This window comes from Pundamilia nyererei, unplaced genomic scaffold (genome assembly GCF_000239375.1).
Source record: "Pundamilia nyererei isolate P.nyererei 1_Seehausen unplaced genomic scaffold, PunNye1.0 scaffold00008, whole genome shotgun sequence".
Classification (NCBI taxonomy): Eukaryota; Metazoa; Chordata; class Actinopteri; order Cichliformes; family Cichlidae; genus Pundamilia; species Pundamilia nyererei.
Window position 1 is genome coordinate 6,356,717 of NW_005187409.1, and position 22,275 is coordinate 6,378,991.

A 22,275-nucleotide genomic window follows, 5' to 3' on the forward strand; every position below is an offset into this window, starting at 1 on the left:
TCTAAATAGAAGAGATGACTATGTTTGCTTTTAGCCACATAGAGAGGAAGGACCTTCCGTTCTTTAACTAAACAAGAAAGCCTGAGTGAAGAAAGTTGTTTGTACTTTCATATAAGTGGCTGTGAAAAACTTCTGGAAATGTCATCATTTAAAATGAAACCACTGGGGGAAATCTTAATGTTCAATATGACTCCATTATATGCAATTTTGTCACCTTTCTGCACATCAGTGACATAGAAAAAAAGCAATGTGCTTCCATACTTACAGATGACGCCTCAATAACAGCACTGCAACAAATTACAAAGAGCGGTATTACTGACAAGTGTGCAATAAGTGCGACATATGATACGATCGGTTTTCAATACATTCACAAGGACCAGCAGCATTAGTGCCTTTTACATTAGAGAGATAATGTAATGCAGTGACAGCGCTCTGTGTGTGTGTGTGTCTGTGTGTAGATAGTATGTAATTACTTAAGTGGATCCATTATGTTTGTGGTCAGCTAATGGTGACCTAATACAATGTAAGATACATCTAAAAACACACACAAGCATGCGCTGAACATGCAAACAAGATCACAAGCTTTCATGTAAATGTCATGTTTATATCAGCAGAAAACTGAACACTAAACCCTATTCGTCAGAGTGTAATTGAATGGGGAGCAGACTGGTGAAAGGGGAAACTGCAGCGGAAAAGATAATTATGTCACAGGAAGGGATGTATGCAAACACTTTCCACTCTGATTTTCTTTGGGCTCCACATTTAGGACATGACTAAACACACTGACACCTGCACAGCACCCAAACACACCACATGAAGAACGTACGCAGCTCATTGTAGCGAGGTTACTCTTTGCCATGAATCTTAGCAGACACATTCATGCTCTCCAGAGGATTTATTCTACCGACTTGGAATATAATCATATTCATGGTCAAGGAAGTCACATGCAATATGAAGTACATGTTTAAAATTCGAACTTAAACATCTATTCATCAAATGTGTTGCAAAGTGAATAGAAATTATTGGAATATTCTACTAGTTCATCCTTTAAATTTAATCTAGTCAAAGAATCACTTCAAGCTGTCAATTTGTTCAAGTAATCTGAATCAATTTCAGCCCACGCTTCCTGAAATCCTCCCACAAATGAAATTAGTATAAAAGCCACTTCTTATGTAATATAAGTTTAAGCTGTTCCCACAATAGCTCAATAGGATTATGATGCAGTGCAGGTCATCATAGACTCAATACCTTACTTCTTTCACTCTAAAAAGTTCTTCTAATACTTTGGTGCTTTGATTCATGGTTAAGGTGCAGGAGGAAACCACAAAAACTTTAAGGGAAGCACCTGAAAATAACAACTCAGTTAATCCTCACATATATCAGTGCATCCAGTTAGGACGCATGTGCCACATGTGCAGTGTGATTTGAATTGACACGTGTAGCATAATTGGCTAAAAATTACTAAAATTGTAAGGTATGACTCAAATGCCAAACTATGGATGCATTCCTTCTAAAAACTCAAAGACTGTTAACAGACAGAAGAACAACTGAAATCACAGTGACATAACAGAGAGTAAAGGAGTATAAAAGGACAATCACACAAGACAAAAGGAACAAACCTCAGCTTTTTAATTCATATTCTGTTTACTTATTAAGAGAGCTGGAAAGGGTGCATTCAAAAAAAATTAATCAAAGGAAACCAAATTAAAACAATAACACTGAAAGCTCTGCCTAGTTGCAGCTTCACAGAGCCACTTTGCAACACCTCGAGTTTCACATGATGATAACAAATATCAAATGATAACAAATATCCAAGGCTATTCTAAGGATATGTGATCAGTACTACAGGATGTGGGAAGAGTACCTTATTGTCAAAAGCCACATTAAGTGGAGATGAACTTTAGAGCTGGTATCGTTTAGCTCTTAAAAACCACTCTTCAAACCACCTTGTACTTAGGCTTCAGCAAATCGCTAAAACCACTGTCTCTTCAGCTTTGACTAGGGCAGCCAGTTAACACACACTCTCAAACCACCCCGCCTGGTCAAGCGAGCAAAAGTGTAGGTAGGTCCTATGGGAGTATCTTAACAGCTTAAGAGGTTTGGTTTTCATTCTGTGTTGAAAAATTACACTAACATACGCTGATCATATTAATTTCTTCAAGGATTTTTGGACCACATGGCTGAGTTTTTCTGGAGCTATTTTCATTTGCAGAGTTAATCACATGTAGCTCAATTGTCACTAAGATACATGTTTAATTCTGCTTTCTCTGAGCCCTGTATAGACTTCTGAGTGATGCTGATTCACATATAAATTTTTTAGTAACTACACTGTGGAGGGATGTTTTTAAGATAGATAAGAATTTCCCCACAAGATCAGACAACAGCCACGAGTACGGGTTGGGCACCCATTTGACTTCAGGACTGCTTTAATTCTTCGTGGCGTAGATTCAAGAAGACGCTAGAAACATTCTTCAGAGATTTTGGTCCATATTGAAATGACAGCAGTCACTGTTTGTTGCACTTGTGAATCTCCCGTTACACCAAATCCCAAAAGTGCCCTGGTCACTGTGGAGGTCAATTGAGTACGAGTATAGTTTGCTGTGTTGTGCCTTCAGAGGTGCCCTTTTCCATAACTTGGTGGTTGTTTAACATGTGTATTTGCCTTCCTACCAGCTCAAAGCAGTCTGGACATTCTTCTCTGACCTCAACAAAGTATTTTCAGTCAGAAATCTACTGCTTACTGGACATTTTCTCTTCTCTAACCAGTCTGTCAACCCCAGAGATAGCTGTGGGGGAAAATCTCAGATCAGCAGTTTCTGAAATACTCAGACGAGCCTGTCTGGCAGTAACAAGCATGCCATGTTCAAAGTCACTTAAAATGACCTTTCTTCCTCATTCTGCTCAGTTTGAACTTCAGCATCCAGTCACAACCATGTCTACGTTTAGACTGTACTGCCAATCATATGATTGAGTGGCTGCCATCTGATTTCTTATATTCCTCCTATACTGGCTTCTCTTCGTTGGCTCCCTGTTAAATCAAATTTAAAGAATCCAATTTAAAATCCTGCTCCTCACATACAAGGTCTTGAATAATCAACCGATCCTATCTTAATGAACTTATAGTACCGCATCACCCCATTAAAGCACTTTGCTCTCAGACTGATGGTTTACTTGTGGCTCCTACAGTATCTAAAAGCAGAACGCCCCTCATCTGTCAAACCAGCTTCCAGAGACAGACACTCTCTCTACTTTTAAGATTATACTTATAACTTTAGCATATAGTTAGGGCTCCTCTCAGTTACACTGCAGTAGGTCTAGGCTGCTGGGGGATCCCCATGATGCATTGAGTTTTACGTCTTCAGTTACCCTTCTCACTCACATTTTTGGTTTGTTAACATGTGTTAACCTCTCTGCCTTTAATCATTAGTTAATGTTAATCTCTGTCCCCCTTTCCAGAGCATGTCTTTGTCCTGTGTTCCTCCCCTCACCCCCAACTGGTGGTAGCAGATGGGCGCTCCTCCCTCAGCCTGGTTCTGCTGGAGGTTTCTTCCTGTTAAAAGGGAGTTTTTCCTTCCCGCTATTGCCAAAGCACTTGCTCATAGGAGGTTATAATATTGTTGGGGGTTTTCTCTGTATTATTGTAGGGTCTTTACCTTAAAATATAAAGCGCTTTGAGGAAACTGCTGTTGTGATTTAACGCTAAATAAACAAAACTGAATTTAATTGATTGGCTGAAACGGTGTATGTAAAGAAACTTTTAAACATTCTGAACAACGAATGAATGTTTACATGTTGTAAATAACACTAAATGGACCACATTCATTAAATGTGCTTTACAAGCTACATTACACGCAAACGGCAGCAAGCAATCTCTCAAGGTGACCGTTTGACCATCAGTTCAGAATCTTTTTCCATGAGGATCAAAGCACCACCAACTGAGTTTTTATTGAAAATGATTCATTTATTTATTTTGGCCTGAAAACATGACACTGGAAAAGTCAAAGAAATTCCCGTACATAAATTTTGCATCTGCTAACTAACAACCCCTGCAATCATCGTGCTATGTAACTAAAACATATATGCCCACTGGTTTGATGGAAAACCCTTCAGTATTTCCAAAAGGTATGCCAGCTCATCATCAAACTACTCAAATATCATTACATGGTTGAAGAGTCAGTCACAAAAATGTGTTTGTACTCATAAAACGAACCACGAAGAAGCAAATACAACTCAAGTCTGTTAATTTGTCCGTCAGTGTGGTATCAGCAGAGAGAGTATAAACGCTTGGTCCTTGGTGTGTGTGTGTGTGTGTATACGAGGTGGAAAAGTGTGAGTCTTCAATCAGACTCTTCCTCGGAGCTTGCAGGTGTTGACACCGCCTCTTCTTCTTCCTCATCGTCTGATTCCTGTTTAGAAAAAAGAAAGAAGAACTCAGTGTTTACAATCATGTCAGAACATGAAGGAGTGCTTTAGTCTAAATGAAGCAGTTTCACTATGTTTACATCAACAATTTCCATTGATTTAATGCGCAACGCTCAAGTTCTCTGATTGCTCTCTGCATCTGTGTTATCGAGAAGCGAATAAAGCACATTTCTTTACAGTTAACTCAAACTGCAGGCAAAATCTCAACTAAACAGGAAAAAGCAAGTCATTAAACACTGCCTCGTAGCTCTATCGCAAATATATTCTAACAGAAACTGCAAATATACACAGACATGTTCAAGAAAATTCTTAGTCTCCTCATTACTGTTTTCTTTGCATTTGGTTAAAAATGCAATATAGTGATACACAAGATAACAGGAGCTTTCATTCTCACACTCATTAGCTCTCTATTGCCTTCCCTCTCTCCTACCTGCCATCTTTTTAGTAAGCGGGGTGCTTCAGTTCCAGGTTTTCCCTGATACACTTCGTCCCGCAGCTGTCCCTCAATCAGCTAACGGGATTTAAAGGTTTCTCCTCCTGAAGAAAATGTCTACTTCTCACTGAGCAGCCATCAGTGTTTTGACTTTTAGCTAGATCAAACATTTCCATCGCATTGTGGTTTCTGATTAGGTAAAAGAAACTAAAAGTCATCCTACATCATTCAATAAGAGTGAGTCTGTTCTGTCTGATGACGGCATTTACAGTCACTGGATTTACCTTCTTCCTCTTGGACTTGCTCTTGTGGTCAGAGTCTGATGAACTCTCCTCGCTGGTCTCGATGAACTCTCGGCTCTTAAAGCTGTCGTTTCCTCCCCGCTCCTTGTCCTTGTCTGCTCCGGCAGACTTCCTTTTCTTATCGTCCTTTTTGCCTCCAGACTTTTTACTCTCCCTAATGGGTGAAAAGTGGAAGAAAATATAACAAATTTAGCCATTTTTCTGCATCAAGACTTCAAAAAAAACCAAAAAACAAAGAGTTGACTTATTTTGTTGCAGGCCTTACTTCCTGGGGCTGGAAGTTGCTCCTCCGCTCTCTTTGTATTCTTTCTTTGCTTTATCGTACTGTTTTTTCGCCTCGCCTGCCTTTGCTTCCCACTCCTACAGAAAACATTCTTTAGAGGTTTCTCTACACATTTATTCTGGTTAATTAACATACTTAAGTGGACAATAGATGCATTTTATTCGTGTGTAATTTTTTTTAAGTTAAAAAACCAAAACTAAAGCAATTTCTCTTAACCCTCACCTGCTTCTCATCTTTGCTCAGCTGTCTCCACATCTCTCCCGCTTTCTTAGAGATCTCTGTGATGGAGATGCCGGGGTTGTCCGACTTGATTCGCTCACGGCTGGAGTTGAGCCAAAGCATATACGCACTCATTGGTCTCTTGGGTCCGCCAGCATCCTTCTGCTTCTTCTGCTCACATTGAAGATAAAAAGGAATTGAGTAAAGAAATGATTGAAACTGCACACCTTTATGTACAGTGATGGCTTATTTTAGCCCTTCTCTCGCCTCTTTTCGTGGCTTTCTCTCTTTTTTCTCCTTCACCACTTTGGCTTTTTTGGCCTTTTTCTTCTTTGCACTCTCATCTTCGCTCTCCTCTCCTCCTTCACTGCTGTCGCTTGCTGAGGCATTGCTGTCATACCTGATTGAAGACAAGGAGACGCCAGTAGTGTTAATAATAAGTGTTAATAAGCTATCATATCATCCAACTACGTTTTAGGAGAGTCACGTACTCTTCTGCAATCTCTTCATCTTCCTCTCCAGGGTTGAAAGACTCATCTGAAGAGAAACAAGAAAGAAAGAAAAAAATATCACTATCCAACATTCCCCATCTTCTGAGTATGCTCGCTATCCTGTCATATAGGCAGTCATTACTCACCACTTTCACCGTCTGATTCGTCGCTGTCGTTGCCCTCCTCCCTGATCTTGCCCTCAGCCTTCATCCTTTCCAAGTAAGCATCGTGTTGGTCATCATCTGAGTCGCTGTATTCATCAATCTTGCCCTTCATGCCCTGGAAATACACTACAGGGTCAAAAAACAAAACAAACAGACAAAAAACAAAAAACACAGTACCCACGAGCCTCTATCTACTCTGAGATAAAGTTAGCCACCTTTTCCTTATTGCTTAGTTCATTAGCAAAAAACAGAAAAGAAAGAAACATCCCACTAGGCATTACAGATATTGCAACTGCTGTTTTTTTCCAGCATGTTTAAAACCGCCAAATATTTAATGTACAGTGCTATTAAATCAGCCCGACACATGACTGCAACTTAACACATCACTTTGGCCCTTTTTGCTAAATAAATAACTTAATTATCAGAAGTAATTTCAGCTGATCGCATTTCTGTCACAAAGAGAATATAATGCAGGTTTAAAGGTTTAATCTGAGGGGCAGCTAGCTTATTAAGAACAGGAAATGGGAAGAAAAACATTTTTCCTACGGAAAATTTTTAGCTTTTATGCCAACTTTTTTTCATTTCCTCTCTAGTTCTGCTGTTTTTACTGTTGTTATTGCATATTTCATGGTTTAAAACATGAATGTAGATTTTGGTTTGGAAAAATGAAGCTGCTGCAGAAGTGCCTAGAAACCTGCATTATTTGTGATGGCCACCAGAGGGCAATAGCTGTGGGGGGGAAGCGCACACATACAATAAAGATTTGAGATCCTATAGCAGCCTATGCGAAAACAGCTTTTTGACTCAACCTTTGAACACATTTTGCGAAATCTTCTTCACATCGTAGAAAATTGTGTTTAAAAATACCCTTAAATATAAAAAAAGCAGTGTGTTTTTGAAGGTGTGGCTACCTTGTGACTAGCAGGTCTCTGCTGTACAAGAGTCAAATGCCTCTTTTCCACTAGTACCTACTCGGCTGGCTTTTAGAGTTTCAATCAGGTGGTGCACTTGGTACCAGGTACGAAAATGTGACGTCAAAAGACTGCAAGCCCCGATTGGCCAGTCAATGATGGCATTACTTGATGAGTCATGAAAGTGACTCTTTCAGGAAAGGGAAGAAAGAAAAAAAAAAAAGAAAAAAGAAGAACTTCCATTTCTGAAACTCTGCAACGAGGTAAATGGCTGCACAAAAATAAACACCATGGTCCTCGAGTCTGAAACCCCCCCCCCACAATGGAGCAAAAGGTATACTATCACCCCTAAGTCCTCCATTATTGTGTCGTGTTTGTGTCATATATAAATAGTGTTGCAGAGTTTTGGACGCGTTGCTATAATGACCATCATACTGCGATGGAACTCAACTGTAATGGGAAAAAACCCCACCAAAACAGAGTAGAGTGGAGTCAAGTCGGTACTTGTGGAAAAAAGGCACACAGTGTCACAAAGATCCACCACAAAATGCCCAGCTTTAAGCTTTAAGATGTGACTTCAGAAAACAATGGGTGATGTCATGGTGGCACTGGCCATGCTCATCTTATCTAGAATTTTAGGTGGTTCAGGACTTTTTTGGTCCATTTCTGAGGTCTTCAAACTGCTGGATGGACAAAAATTTAGTTTGCCAGGACATGGAAAGGGTTAACATGAGCCAAAACCATTGGACACTGTGATTCTAATCAATTAAATGACTCATGTTTGCATATAAAGTGAAGTATAAGACCACACAAAATCTTAGCTTAGCATCTTCTTCTTTAGCTTGAGGCTCGCTATGCTGTAATGCCATCCTGGAAATAAAATTCAAACTATTTTCTTCTTCTCCATCTGCACGCATCCAAGTCCACCAATCGACAGACAAACAGGGAGGCTGCTACTTGAACACCAACAGGAATTAGAGAGGAGCTCCATTAATTTTCATTGACCTCTGCTGACCCCATCACCACAGAAACAGATGGGATGGCCTCGTTGAAAGAAGCTCATATATGTCAAAGACCATTGTAGGTAATGCAATCAGCGTCGCCTTTGTAAGGCAGCAGTCTTGATGACAACTGTACTCAGTGTTAAAGCACACCAAAAGCCCCCAGGCCACACATTAGTCAGCACAATGCAAACACACACACACAGAACGCGCGCACACACACACACACCAACCCAAAGAGGTATTGGTCAGCGCTCCCTCACCTCCATGTCCCATGATTAGTCATAAATCACTCAAAATATCTCAGGTTCAACAGCAATCATATTGGTAATGTCAAACCAAATCAAGATCATTGGACGCCATCCTCAGAACACGCACACACACACCAGCAGCACGCCATGCAAGCAGGAAATCACTCCAGACCAATAAAATCAAGTGCCTAATCCACACGTGACGCCCATGACCATACCCACCTTCTTCTACAGGTGTACAAGGACAAACACAAAGGAGAAGGGCAACAAGCATCAATATCGGGGGATAGAAATATGATCAAACTTAATGTACAAACTGAGAGGTGTTTCAGTGACTTGTGCATTACCTCTTTGAAACCTCTGTTCTTGATGTTGAGCTTCTTAGCATTAACAAAGTCAAAAAGTTTGCCGTACTCCTCTCTAGAAGGGAAAGAGACAAAGTAGGAGTTATTTATTTTAAATTAATTAGAATGGCTTAACAATATGATCAAAAACCAAATGTCTCACAAGCCTCAATTCAGCATCTAAAACTGCAGAGCTTCCCCTGCCCTGCAATGGGATGGATCTGAAGCTGAACGTCCTTAAAATAAAAGAATTCATAATGGACTTCAGGAGGCACAGACAGGTCCACTCCCCTCTGATTATAAATGGAGAACGGGTGGAATTTGTCTCCACCTTTAGGTTTATGGGCACTCACGCCGATCTTATCTGGACCCACAACACAAACGCGGTGGTAAAGAAGGCCCAACAGCGGTCCTGAGGAAGAATAACCTGGACCAGAAGCTGCTGCAAATTTTCTGAATTTCATAAGTCATGTTGTTTAGACCCTGTGGCAAAAGCAGCACCCACTGTGTTGACCTTTCCAATCTGCTCCCATATGAGAAATGCATTATCACCAATTTAAATGTGAAAACGGTTCCTTCTCTGAAGTTCGATTCTCATTTGAATATACTACTGTCAAAATCAAGCCTCAGCTGTCCACATGCAATCTTGAAACATTAACACATGCTTTTACAACATATTGTCTCGTTTTGATTACGGCAATGCAATGCACATGTCTCCATTTCTCGACTACAGCTGGAGTAAAATGCTCTCGCTTGATTTTTTAAATCAGGTTAAAGCAAGTAAGAGCACATAAGCCCAATTTCAGCTTCCCTTGACTGGCTTCCAGGTCATTTACAAATCGATTTTAAAACCCTTTCATTTGTTTTTAAGTCTCTTAATGGTGGTGCCCCATTGTTTCTTTTTCTGATCCAGCCAAATGTCACACTGGTTCTCTCAGGTCAGTAGACCAGCAAACCTGTGGTTTGCCATTGCACATCAAGCAGGCTCCTTTTCTTGTTGTTTTTAAATCCCTTAAAAGCACACTTTTACTCCCTGGCTTTGAACCCAGTGTGAGATGTTGACTGTGATTTCAAGTTATATTTTATGTACTCCTTTATTGTTTCACTTCTACAGCTCTTTTGTGTTTGGTGTCTGTTACCTTTTGGCCTGTGCTTTATTTCCTTTATTTATGGTTTTATTTTTCAGCACAATGGTCACCTCTGTTGTTGTTTATAAAAGTGACATTATAAATATGTAGTATGGCAAGTTGTGCTGATGGACAACGATGTCGATGATGGCTCAGCTGTCTCCATTGGTCAATTATGATATAGGTTCAGATGCCAAAATACGGAGACTCTTGTCCACCATTAATGCATTCAATTAAGATATTTCTTACTATGATATTCATAATAACATGAATCTGTCTCAATCCATCTCAATATTGCTTCATATTTCATCTCCACATATACTCATTTGTAAGACATTTCACTGGCGATCCCACATGGGGACAATCAGACCATGGCAATCACCCGACCCTAGAGTCATCCATAGGAAATGCTCATCCTCCTCCATATTTTAGCACATGAACCTATATCATAACTGAGCTCCTGTCTGGGCAGTACAGTGCTGGCAAAAGCTATAAACAAAATAAAAACATGGTATTAGCAAGATCAAAATTTATGAACAACATCCTTGCTTCAGAATCTGAAATTACCTACTGTCCTTCTTTTGATGGGAATATAACCCTCCGTGTAGGCACTTAACTTAGGTTCCTGCAGCTTAATGTTAAGCTTGAGTTTTGTAGTATATGGCACAAAATGAAATGAAAGTCTGACAACTCTAATGCAGATGATGACTTTTAGTGCTTGGAAGGATCATGTTACATCAGTGGTGATAAGATGGAGATGCTGAATCAGCAGAGTGGTCAATGCAAACAGCCAGAAACCAAAATGGATTTACTCTCATCCTCTAAAGTGAGTTATTAGAAGAAGAAAAAAAAACCCCACACAATGTGAACGAGTGTGCCAGAGTGAAAATCATGCCCAGACTTGTATATGAATGAATATTCCCCCCAGCATGAAACACATATCCAGGATACCTTTGTGTTTTTATGATAGGTCTGCTCCTGTTAACAAAACCTCTCAATGCTCACCTCTCAATGCTGCTAAAAGTGTACTGGTTCCCTTGCTTGGTCTCAATCTCAAAGTCAAAAGAACGTGTTGTGGTGGTGCCTCTGGCAAAGTTGACACAAGAGATCTCTTCAAAGCGCAAGTGAACAGGGGGCTTGTGGACGTAGATGAAACCCCTTTCCAAAGGATAGAGGAGGCCTGAGGATGCCTTGTAGGAGCAGGTGATGCACTGGGCTCCTGAGTGTCTGAGGAGGAAGAGATCAACGCCCAAAGAGTGACACAGTTATACTTAATTTTGCAAAAGAAAAAAAAAAAAGTGTTTTTGAAAAACAGAAGTATATGAGATGCCTACCCTTGGAAGTTTCCAGGTACTGTGATTTTACGGTTGACCAAGGCCTTCATCACCCTGCTCACCATCTCATAAAGAGATCCTGACATGAACTTACTGAGTTTACCCTCAAAACGACGCTCCACATCTTCTCTGTGACACACATGGGAAAGAACAAAGTTTAAAACCTTAAAATTAAGTTTTGAGAGTTTCTAAATGATGCAAAGAACTGTTTCTACTGACTCAGACCCTTGGTTCCCCCTAGTGGACACACGCTTTACAACATTATTCTTCAGTCAAAATTAGCTGAAGCCAATCTAGGTCTAGATGCACTCACTCGCTCATGTTGAGGGTTAGGCTAATATCTTCTTCCTTGGAGAAGAGCAGAATGAGAAAGTGATAACGTGTCTGCCCCTGCTTGATAGGAGGATCCAGACTGATCTATAAAGAAAACAAAAACGCCACAAAGAGAAAGCAGGTCAGAAAATGGGAGCATTAAATGCTAACACTGTCAACAATAAAAGTCACACAGAAAAGTTCACATACCACAAAGAACATCTGCCTCTGATCCTTGTGTGGCAGCAGGAAAAGACGGAGGACGGTGGTGTAGGGAATCTTGTAGTCGAACGTTTTACCGTGCAGGTGAAGAAATGTCGGGTAGATACGGATGTCATATCTGAAGAAAGGAAAGTTAACTGGTTAACTCCTAATGTGAATAACTAACTAATGTGAATCATATAGTGAGTTCATAAGTGTGACTTCATGAAAGTGCAAGGTTTATGCACGCTTTATCCAAATATACAAAGGCCATTTTATTATTAGGTATATCAGCCTAACTGCTTGTTAACTCCAATATCTGAACAGCCAATCACCTGGCAGCAACTCAATGTACTTCTGCATGTAGACAACGTCAAGATGACCTGCTGAAGGTCAAAGGTAAAAAAAACAACAACAATTCCCTGGTGTGGTTGGTCTCAATTTCTGCTGCGACATTTGGGCGGTATGGTCAAAATTTGGTGTAAACAACCTTTAAGAATGGATCCAGTCTGCCAGTTCAGGCTGGTGGTAGTGCAACAGTACGGGAATGTTTTCTTTGTACAATTTGGCTCCCTTAGTATCAAGTACGTTCAATATAGTGATAAACTGGCCAATCTTTTGGTTTAAAATCAAATCAGAAAATCGGTAGGTGACTGGATTTGGGTGCTCAAATGTCAATCTTTTACCTTCCTCTCGGTGTAAGACACTGCAGCTCTTTGAAGATACACACAGCGTCTCCTGTAGCTTGGATCACATCAGCCTTAGATAACACATTCTGGGCAAATGCCTGAATGAAAACACACAGTTTTAGGACTACTGTAAACAAAAACAAAGAAAAGCATAAAGAAACCAAACAAACAAAAAAGCAGAAGTAAAGCATCCTTTGTCACCTCCACGGGGTCTTGCCGTTCATCAGACTGACTGGGTGGGACGTAGAATCGGACCTCCATAAGGGAGACTTCTGTGTCGTCATTCTGGTGAAACTCCAGAGTGACTTCGTTCTTCCCTGTGGCACACTGGGAAACGTTGGACAGTGGGATCTCAAACGCTGTGTTGTCATTGACTTCGAAGGATAACAGTGGCCCTGTGAAAGGCAGAAACAAGACAGTTAGGAGAGAAACAACTGACCTCATCTTCAGAGCTCTCTGAGTTGATGTTAAACAGCAAACTAATCTTAAATTGACTGTTGATTTTCACCTCACTTATCATCATCAATATTTCAGACATTATTAGTGCAGTGATTCTGAATAATTTACCTGAAAACCTGGCCGTTCCCCAGTTCCAGCCCTTCACACACATGTCCTTCTCTGTCAGCTCCACCTTGTAGTTGGCCTTGAAAAACTCTGAAATCTTCTCAAAGTCCTGGTGGGGTGAGCAGAAAGAATAACAGTGGGAAAAAAGGTTGACAGAAGAGAAAGAGGTGAAAACAAAAGGAAGAGAAAGCCTCAAAGTTAGCAATGCCGTCAAAGCACTGGCTCCACATGGGTCAAAGCTTATAAAAACACCACCTAAGAAGAAGGAGGAATGGGATAATTAATCACAACGCAATTGTAACTATGTCCGCCGTTTGGGCCTCTTGGGAACACAGGAGATGAATGTAATCCATCCACCCTTTCTGTCTTCTTTCCCTCTACACCACCACTGACAATCAGCCTGTTTATTTATCCTGCAGGACCCCTTACAACTGGAAAGAAATCACACAGAGCGACAAACACATGGTCAATCACACACTCTCTCTCTCCCTCACACACACACACACACACACACAGTCCCAGTAGTGCAAACACATGTGGAAGTGATTGTGGTGTGTGAGTGTGTGTAAGGTAGAATGAGACTCTGTGGGAAACCGAATTTACACACCTGGATATCTGCCTGTCCATGAGGTTATTACAGCCAATTAGAGCCCAGAGATTCAGAATTGTGTGTTTGTGTGTGTGTGCGTTGAAGTTCATCAGCATGTTTGTTGACCAGCATTAAGGCATTTTTTAGATAGGAGAGCAGGCACAAGCAGATGTGTAAATTCATAAAATCAGAGTTTGTGCAAGTTCTCATCTCCTCGATGAAGCTTTGGCAGATTTGTTACTGCCCAGCTCATGAAGTTATAATAAACACAGACCACCAAAAGACAGACACACACACACACACACACACACACACTCACCCAACATGACCACCCTGTCTGCCTTTTATTAGTACATTTTAAATCCCTGCTTTTCCAAAAGCATTCATCCACTTTGTTAAAAGATTACTTTCATTATGTCAGTTGGATATTTGCTTTATACAGTTTACTAAGACTAGGCTTAAAAAATAAGTACGGGAAAAAATTAGAGTTAACTGAAACTATTTCAAACAACGTATTACAGAACTAAGTAAAATTTAAAAAAATGTAGAGCTAAATCTCTTTAATTTCACTCCGTCATTGTGGTCAAATCTTTCATCACGGCCAGTCTGATGAGGTGGTTTGGTGGTTATGTTTATTGAGACTGGGATGTCTACATGACTGTGAGTCAAGTGTTTGTATTGCAACTCCTGTTCTCAACTTCTCCCTGGGAAAAAAAAAAAAAAAAAAAAGTAAAAACATACCCATAGTAGTAATTATTATTATTATTATTATTATTATTATTATTATTATTATTATTATTATTATTATTATTATTATAATTTAAAAAAATTAAGATATCTTTAGTGTAAAATCTAAACAAGCAAACTCTGGAAACAAAGACTGAACTGAGTAAAAAGTGATAATTACAACTATTATATAAGAATCCCCCCCTTGCCATTTTCTTCATTTAAGATCTTTTCATAAGGAGCTCTTGTACAGCTGTCAAGCAGCTGTATAAAGTACTGTCAACATCTGGACTGAAACCTCAAATACTTGAAACAACCACTCAAACAAGATTATTTTAAACGGAAAAGAAAAAGTGAGCTTTCAATTAGGACCGAACCTAACAATTATTTTATCATTGATTCCTGGAACAATAAGGATTAGGGCCGCCCTCCAAAAACATTGTACCAACTAATCAGTTGATGACAAGAGTCTTGTTTTTGTTCGGTTGTGCACAGTCAAGTCCACCACAGGAAGTGGCTACAGAAAGACATCAACCGTTCATCGATGCAGTTACAGGCGGGATGTCGAGGCTTCTTTTGAGGAGGTAAAAGACACTCAAGAATGTCCAAACTCTGCAGGCATCATTTGTCAACATTAAACACGGTTTATCTAACATTAGACAGTCAGCATCTTGCTTCTCTAACATCAGACACAAAGTTTCCTCATGAAGCACAGAGCGAGCGCTCTGTTTTTTTAAAGGCTTGCTACTATCTTACTTTTATGTGCTATGCAATGTTGCCCTGCATTAACAACGTTACTTAAAAGATTTTCAGCCCTGAAACGATTTTGACATAATCTAAAACAACATAGATTGAAACGAATAAATTAATGTCAAACTGCAAGACCTTTACTATTATAGTCTGTTTAAAAGGTTTAAACTTAAAACATTTGTATTTGATTTGGATCTTTGTGTTTGATTTGACACAGACTTTGCCAAAATCAACTAGCTTTGCAATCCCCTTACGATTGGTTTTAAATGCATTTATAAATACATGTTTTTAAGCACGTGTGGCTCAATTATGTTTATATGTAGGCACCATCAAAGGCCAATTTTAAGCCAGGAAAAATCCTGTAGGAGGTACAAAGACTAAGCAACTCATTATTTGAACTAACAGCTGGCAGAAAAACCTTTGGGCAGTGCTAGTTTACGCTATAAAATCTCAAAAAGCTGCAAAACAACAACATAAATACTGAGGTGTTGTCTTGCTCTATCCTAACACACAAACAAGCTGCGTTAAAACAATACTGAGCTGTGATTTAAACGATTAACTACCTATGAATTGTTTCTGTTACCTGTCAAACTATTTCAACTTTACATGCAGGGTGGAAGCCTTTAGTACCTGACAGTTTGACGCATGAGGCCAAAACACTTTTGAACCCCAATAGTAAAATGCATCCACAGTGGGCTGCTGCATACATTCAACACCACACTCGCAATGTCAGCAACAGCGTTATGGGCCAGCTGCACTCTAAACATGTGAGTGACATGAACATAAGTGAAATCCATGCTTTTCTACACCTTCTGCTCCTCCACATGACAGTTACAGGTCAGCTATATAACAGACTATCTGGCAGAGATTCACCATCTTGCTCAAGAACGCTTCACAGGGACAAATGAATCAAAGAGTCTGCTCCGCACGCCAGCAGCTAAACCTCCAGCCAATTCTCGATTACCGACACTAACCGTGGGATAATAAACAATGACATCACGGCCTGCGCTCCAGGTTGAGAGGATCCATCTTGAAAAAAAATACGCTGATTAACCCCAGGAGACAGCCGCAGACTCCAGGTTAATACCCGCTCCTCCATCTCAGAGTTGTACTTGTGTGTTGACATTCCCCACACACTCAGAGCAGCAGGGAAAAGGCAGAGCAGGGGAAAAAAAATGGAGTGATAAAAAACAAACACAACCACAATTTTTTCTTGTCTGTTTTCTGAGCCAAATTGTTTCAGTGGATTGATATAAACACTGACTCACATGAGCCGATGATTACACTGTTTATGGAACACACATGCTCGTGCTCGTTTCCCTCATTAATCCCATTAGGAGCTTCGGGGAGAAGAGCAGATTCATTCGCATACTTCTGACACACACGCACACACACGCACCCTCAAGTGGTGGCATTTTCGCAAGATGGTAGTGTTTTTCCTGAGGAAATGTCAGACAGGGAATGGAAGTTGTTTATCAGAGGTCCCCTTGCTTGGGTTACATCCCTGGCTATAAACACAGCGCTGAATAAACCAGCAGTGTGTGTCACTCTGAAATATTCCACTGCTGCCTTGTTCTCCTCCAAGTAAGGTAACAATTATTTCCCAGAAACGGAGAGAAAAGATTTAGATCCCAGGGAAGAGAGAGACAAACTTCAGAGACTGATCAGAGATATGAACCACACACACACTTACCCAAATCTACAAAACAACCTGGAGGCATGCAATGTGCATCCAGAACTCACCGTGTCCCTGAAGCCATCATATTTGTAGACGTGTCCCGTGCTGGTGCCAAGTTTGATGCCATGGCCTAAGCACACCCGCCTCCACTGGGCCAAATTGAGCTCGCTGGCAAGGATGCTATCCACCTTCCCCGTCTTGCTGCTCTTATAAACCACATTCTGCTTGCTGAAACGCAGCCGTCCGTCATTCTGCAGCGAGATATTGAAAAATGAAAAACTCAAATATTTTATACATAAACTAAAAAAAAACGGGTAAAACCTTCCAAAAGGGAACCTGCCCAAAACAAAAAAATTAATTTTTTAAGTTTGATGATTAGTTTAGATTTAGATTAATTTACAAAACAAAAATCCAGATCTTCTTATTGTTTCCGTACTCGTGGGCATGGATACCCTCTTTACAATAGTGATTTTACAAGAAAAAAAAAGTGTAAATGTTTTTTCAGCAAAACAAAAATTCCACAGCTGAGCCGATGACAGTTTCTTTTTTTTTTCACACTCATGGCTAAGAGTCAATGCTAACAGCATTTAAAGGCATCTTATTTTTACTAGGTTGTGTAATGATACAATAATACAGTGCCATAGAAAAGAATTTTCCCTGTTTCTGACTTCTTAGTATTTTGTCACATGTTTCAGATCACCAAATTGTAACATAAGATAAAAAAAAACATAACCCAAGGAAAGACAAAATGCAATTTTTAAAATGATGATTTTAATTATTAAGAAAAAGAAACAAAAAACTAAAATATCCAAACATATCTGGCACATCGTAAATCATGAATTAACTGCGATTAACCACATTTCTTGGAGAGCTGAGTTCAATGCCACACCAAGGCCTGATTACTGCCAGACCTGTTTACTTAAGAAATCACTTAAATAAAACCTGTCTGACAAATCGTAGTTGGCTAAAAGATCCAAAAAGCAACACATCATGCTACAGTGAACAGATGAGAAACGAAGTAACTGACATCTATAAGTCTGAAAAGGCTTATGAAGTCATTTTAAGGCTTTGGGACTCCAGTGAATTACAGTGAGAGCCATTATCTACAAATGGAGAAAATCTGGAACAGCGTTGAACCTTCCCAGGTGTGGTTGGACTATAAAAATTACTCCAAAAGTGCATCAATGACCCATCTAGTAGGTCACAAAAGAACACCCAGAGCATCATCTAAAGAATTGCAGGCCTCACTTGGCTCAGTTAAGGTCAGAATTCATGACTGAACAATAAAAAAAGAAAAGAAAAAAAGAGACAAAAATGGCATCCTTGGGAGCGTTACAGGGTGAAAACCACTGTTGACCAAAAAGAAAACGAAGGCTCCTCTCACGTTCGCCAAAAACATCTTGATGATCCCCCAAGACTTTTAGGAAAATATTCGGTGGATTGACCACACAAAGGCTACCCTTTTTCACTTTTTACCAGAGACTCCTTAAGGAGAATGCCCATCTAAAACAGCACATTTGTGACTGAAAACCTTCCAGTGTGGCAGATAAAACAATACTGCACAATTATTGCTCCCAAGCGTGGCACAACCAGTTATTAGGTTTAGGAGGTAATTGAACCAGGGCCAGGCAGGTTTGGGTGGCTTTGTTTCCCTTAATAAATGAAATCCTCATTTTAAAAACTGCATTTTTTTTTAAAAATTTACTCAGGTTATCTTTCTCTAATATTGACATCTGTTTGAAGATTTGAAAAATCTGAGTGACACAAATAGGCAAAAAACAAAACAAAAAAATAAATCAGAACTGCAAATAAGAGCACAGGAGCTGATGTTTGTCTGCGATGCCACTTCAAAAGAGACTATAATGAAGCCCTGAAAGAATTTGAGAGCAGAGCTGCTGGGTGAAGATACTTACCCAGGAGCCTTTAACCTCCTGGTAGATCTCGTTGAACTCCAGTGTGTCTCCCATTTTGGCTACAGGCGATGACTGATGCTCTACAGACAGACAGAGACGGAAGAAACGGCACTAAATACAACCAAACATCTACAACGAGGCTTATGTCACGCCTGGCTTTAAAACCATTCCCAGATTGTGGCAAGCTGGGGTCTGCATTTAGTTGTTGCTCCTCACGGTGGGAAAGTAGTGTGGTGTTGATGAAAACATGAGCAAGCACGCAGCGACTGAGCCAAAACACCCGAGAGGCAGAAAGCAGCCATCCTGTGAGTGTGCAAACTGTAAAAGCAGCTTCGTGTTGAATTTGGGTCTTTTCGTGTTATTTAATATTTCCGTTTATTAGTGTTTAAAGAACTGAGTGAAGTTCTGAGCCAGCTAACAGCTAACTATGAACAATTAAAAGAAAGCTCTGCCCAGCGAAAGTTTACGAATATCGTTATCTTATGGCGTGAATGTGTCAGCGACAGTTGGGTCTTTGTGTTTCTCGAAGCAACCCTTAACTATCATCCATGCTGCGCCACTAACAATAGCTAGGCTAACTTCAACTGCACAGGGTACGCTTCTTTTATACAACGACGTGGGACAGTTTCCAACTGAATCCTCAAATTGAATACGGCACGCGCTAGAACGCCGCCCGCTCGGGCTGGTCCTAAGTTAAAATCCAGCGCTCCATCAGCACTAGGCCGGTAAAAATAAATCATGTAAATATTTGGGGTTATTGTAACAAACGACGCCGCTCAAAGTAATTAATTGTGCGCCACGCACTCCCTCGTTGCTTATAAATATCAAAAAATTAATTTCTATAGAAGCGAGAATGCAGAGTTTAAAAAAAACTTCAGGTCTTACTGTGACAGTGCTCAGCAGCTTCGCCTGTTTTCCCGCGTGTAGCATCGGGAGCTAGTCACAGGAAACACTCATACGGTGGCTCGTATTTGCTTCCGGTTTTGAGACGTTACCCCCCTCTTCCTTTGAATCACTGAGGTGTTTGGTGGGTAGTAAATTACAAGGATTTGAAGTGGTTTGAAAGCTGAGGTCTGTGTGAAACTTGGACAATAAAACAAAAAAACCAAAAACATTTTGTTACGGAGTCTGCGCAGGACAGAATGCGTTGCAGTAACCGCTCATCACCACTGGGTGGCACAGAGCACAGCTAATGAAGCTAGTATGGCAGCCTTTACTTAGTGCCAAAAGGTTTAATAACATAGTATTAAACACAAACTATAACAATACTGATGGGTTTATTTTTTAATAAATTACAAAAAAGACTCAAATAGGAATATTGCATCATTCTAAATAGTTATTTAGACTCTTATAATACGACATATGGACAGAGATAGGAAGGCCCCGGATCAAATAGGCTAGTACGCATGGTCCAACAAACCTTATTGAAAACCTTAAGGCAAAAGGCACAGTTTGGCCTTTATTTCGTTTTAAATCAATTTAAGAAAATGCAACATAAGGCAACCAAACAGAAATCGGCCAAATAAATGAACCCTCTTCCCCTTCAAAACAGGGCCTCGGCAGGCCTGAATTAAATCGGGGCGCATTTAAGGCCCTTATCGTTTGAGGTGAGTTTAAAAGTGCATTTTCACATTCTCACACACACACACACACACACTCTCTCTCTCTCTCCCTACATCAGCACACGAGGCTGAAACAAACCGACGAAGCTTTTGGCAAAGTCCTTGAGGACCCCCTCCTCCGTCTCCTCCACCTTAATCCAGCCTTGAGGATACACTGTCAGTCCGTATAACTAGACTACTTTATTCAACCACATGAACCGGTGGGCCTGACGGATTTTGGAATATCTCAGCGATTACGAAAGAATTTTACTTGGATCCGGGACAAATAAGAGTATCAGCAGCGGTGCTTCGGGGCGCGATACGGTGCTGCATGCCACGGGCTGATGTTCTGGCTGGCACGCTGAGTGACAGCTGGAGGTGAGAGAAGAAGATCCAGAATAATCTCACTGTCAATAAAAAACTAAGAGCTGAGGAATGGAGGGAGAAGAAAAGAAGCGCGGGACAAGCAAGCAAACACTTGCCTTCATTCTCCCGCAAAGAAACAGAAAGGGAAAAAAAACAAAACAGGCGTAATGTTTTTAGACGCAAATTATTTCCTTTATTATTTGCGCCCCAGTTTAATTAAAATACAGCCTTGAATTTTTTTGTTATGTTATTTCACTTTATTTGAGATTTTTGTGCAATATTATTAGGCCTACTTTAAACGAATAGATTTAATGTACATTTTTAAACTAATTTGGTCTCTGCGTAAAGAGGACAAAAGAGTGAAAAAAACATTTCGACTGTTTGGTAATTTATTTTTTACTCCAAGTGGAACCGTAAATGCTTAGTTAAATGAATAATGATAATTATTATTGTAATAAAAGGGGAAAAGAGAGAGAACATCTAATTCGTTCCGTATTTCCCGGACGATTTGAAGGTCACGCTGGCCTCAGCTGAACGGATCAAATCGGACTCGCACCTTGTTAAAAGGAAGCAGATTTAAGATCAAACGGCCGCGCTTACATCGGGTTCCCGAGGATGACGAGAGGAGAGAGAGGAAGAAATGAGTTGTGACAAGTCTCGTGGTTCACCAGCTCTGTCAAGTTGAGCCGTGATGCGTCAACCCGGTGAATCACCACCATTTACTGAAGAGGAGGAGGCGGATAACGAAAGAAGAAGAAGGAGAAGAAGAGACAGGGATGTGAAGGAGGGGAGGAAATAAGTGGAAAGGGTAGAAAAAGAGGAGGAGGAGGAGGTACAAAAAGGCTCCGCCGTCATTCAGTCTGTCGCACAGACCACACGCACCATAGTCAGCGGATCGTTAATATTTCAACTGAATGTAACAAATATTTCACTTTAAATGACTGGATCGGCATCACCTGTGTTTCACTTTATCTTCTCCTGAGCAGATTTTATTGAGCCGATTAGACGAAAAATAAGAAAAAGGTTTGCGGTTCTGTTTAATCTCCAAGAGGAGAGAGGAGATCATTATCGGGTTCTTTCTGCGCTTAGTGGATGAACTTCTGAGAGCGCACCGACGTGGATAAAAGGATTTGAGGAAAATGAGGAGATTCTGCGGAGGTAAGACCATGAATCTAAAACCTTTTATGGAGGGATGATGGGAAAAAGAAAAACTTTGTTGCCAGACAGAGTAAAATTACAGTGGAATTAAGTGGAATTTCCTTTTTTTTAAAAAAACATTTCTTTCTTTTACACTTAAACGTTTGCTTTATTATTTAATAATTTGTTTTGCCTTGCATCTTCAATCATGATTAAAAGTTGTGGCAAAAGCGCCGAGTTTGGATATTTTAGTGCGTAATCCCCGCAAATATGATCCTTTCCTGTGTAGCCTAAGGGTTTAACATGCGCACGTTTCTTCCACTTAAAACCAAACATCAAATTATCCCAAATATCAAAACAGATTTTTTTTTTATAATACTGGAAAGAAATCACATAATTTTATTTTTTAATATTTATTTTTCTTGTTGTTATTTTAAATATAAAATGAATTTAAAGGTTGTTGTGAG

At 40.1% G+C, this 22,275-nt stretch overlaps 2 protein-coding genes across 4 annotated transcripts in view; one reads left to right on the forward strand and one right to left on the reverse strand.

Moving 5' to 3' along the window:
* Window positions 1–3,956: 3,956 nt before the first annotated feature.
* On the reverse strand, window positions 3,957–19,669 carry ssrp1a (structure specific recognition protein 1a). 2 transcript variants are annotated; one of them, XM_013908271.1, is made up of 19 exons: window positions 19,590–19,669; window positions 18,705–18,784; window positions 16,857–17,042; window positions 13,052–13,157; window positions 12,686–12,879; window positions 12,482–12,582; window positions 11,805–11,934; window positions 11,596–11,699; window positions 11,283–11,411; window positions 10,954–11,175; window positions 8,825–8,897; window positions 8,700–8,705; window positions 6,297–6,429; window positions 6,151–6,196; window positions 5,927–6,059; window positions 5,663–5,830; window positions 5,423–5,517; window positions 5,140–5,311; window positions 3,957–4,406 (listed from the first exon to the last, which is right to left on the reverse strand). In XM_013908271.1, exons 2-19 carry the CDS (start codon window positions 18,756–18,758, stop codon window positions 4,338–4,340), a joined length of 2,121 nt encoding a protein of 706 aa, XP_013763725.1. In that variant the 5' UTR covers window positions 18,759–18,784; window positions 19,590–19,669; the 3' UTR covers window positions 3,957–4,337. The 2 variants fall into 2 exon arrangements, with proteins under 2 accessions (XP_013763725.1, XP_005723212.1); XM_005723155.2 differs by lacking the exon at window positions 8,700–8,705.
* Window positions 18,808–22,275, forward strand: part of clcf1 (cardiotrophin-like cytokine factor 1) — a 17,516-nt gene continuing 14,048 nt past the window's right edge. Inside the window, exon 1 of one of the 2 annotated variants that reach the window (XM_005723152.1) lies at window positions 18,808–19,009. In XM_005723152.1, coding sequence (XP_005723209.1) covers window positions 18,952–19,009 — 58 coding nt within the window. In that variant the 5' untranslated portion in view covers window positions 18,808–18,951. Of the gene's footprint in view, window positions 19,010–21,533; window positions 21,830–22,275 lie in introns of those variants that run through there. The other variant, XM_005723153.2, reaches the window with a different exon arrangement.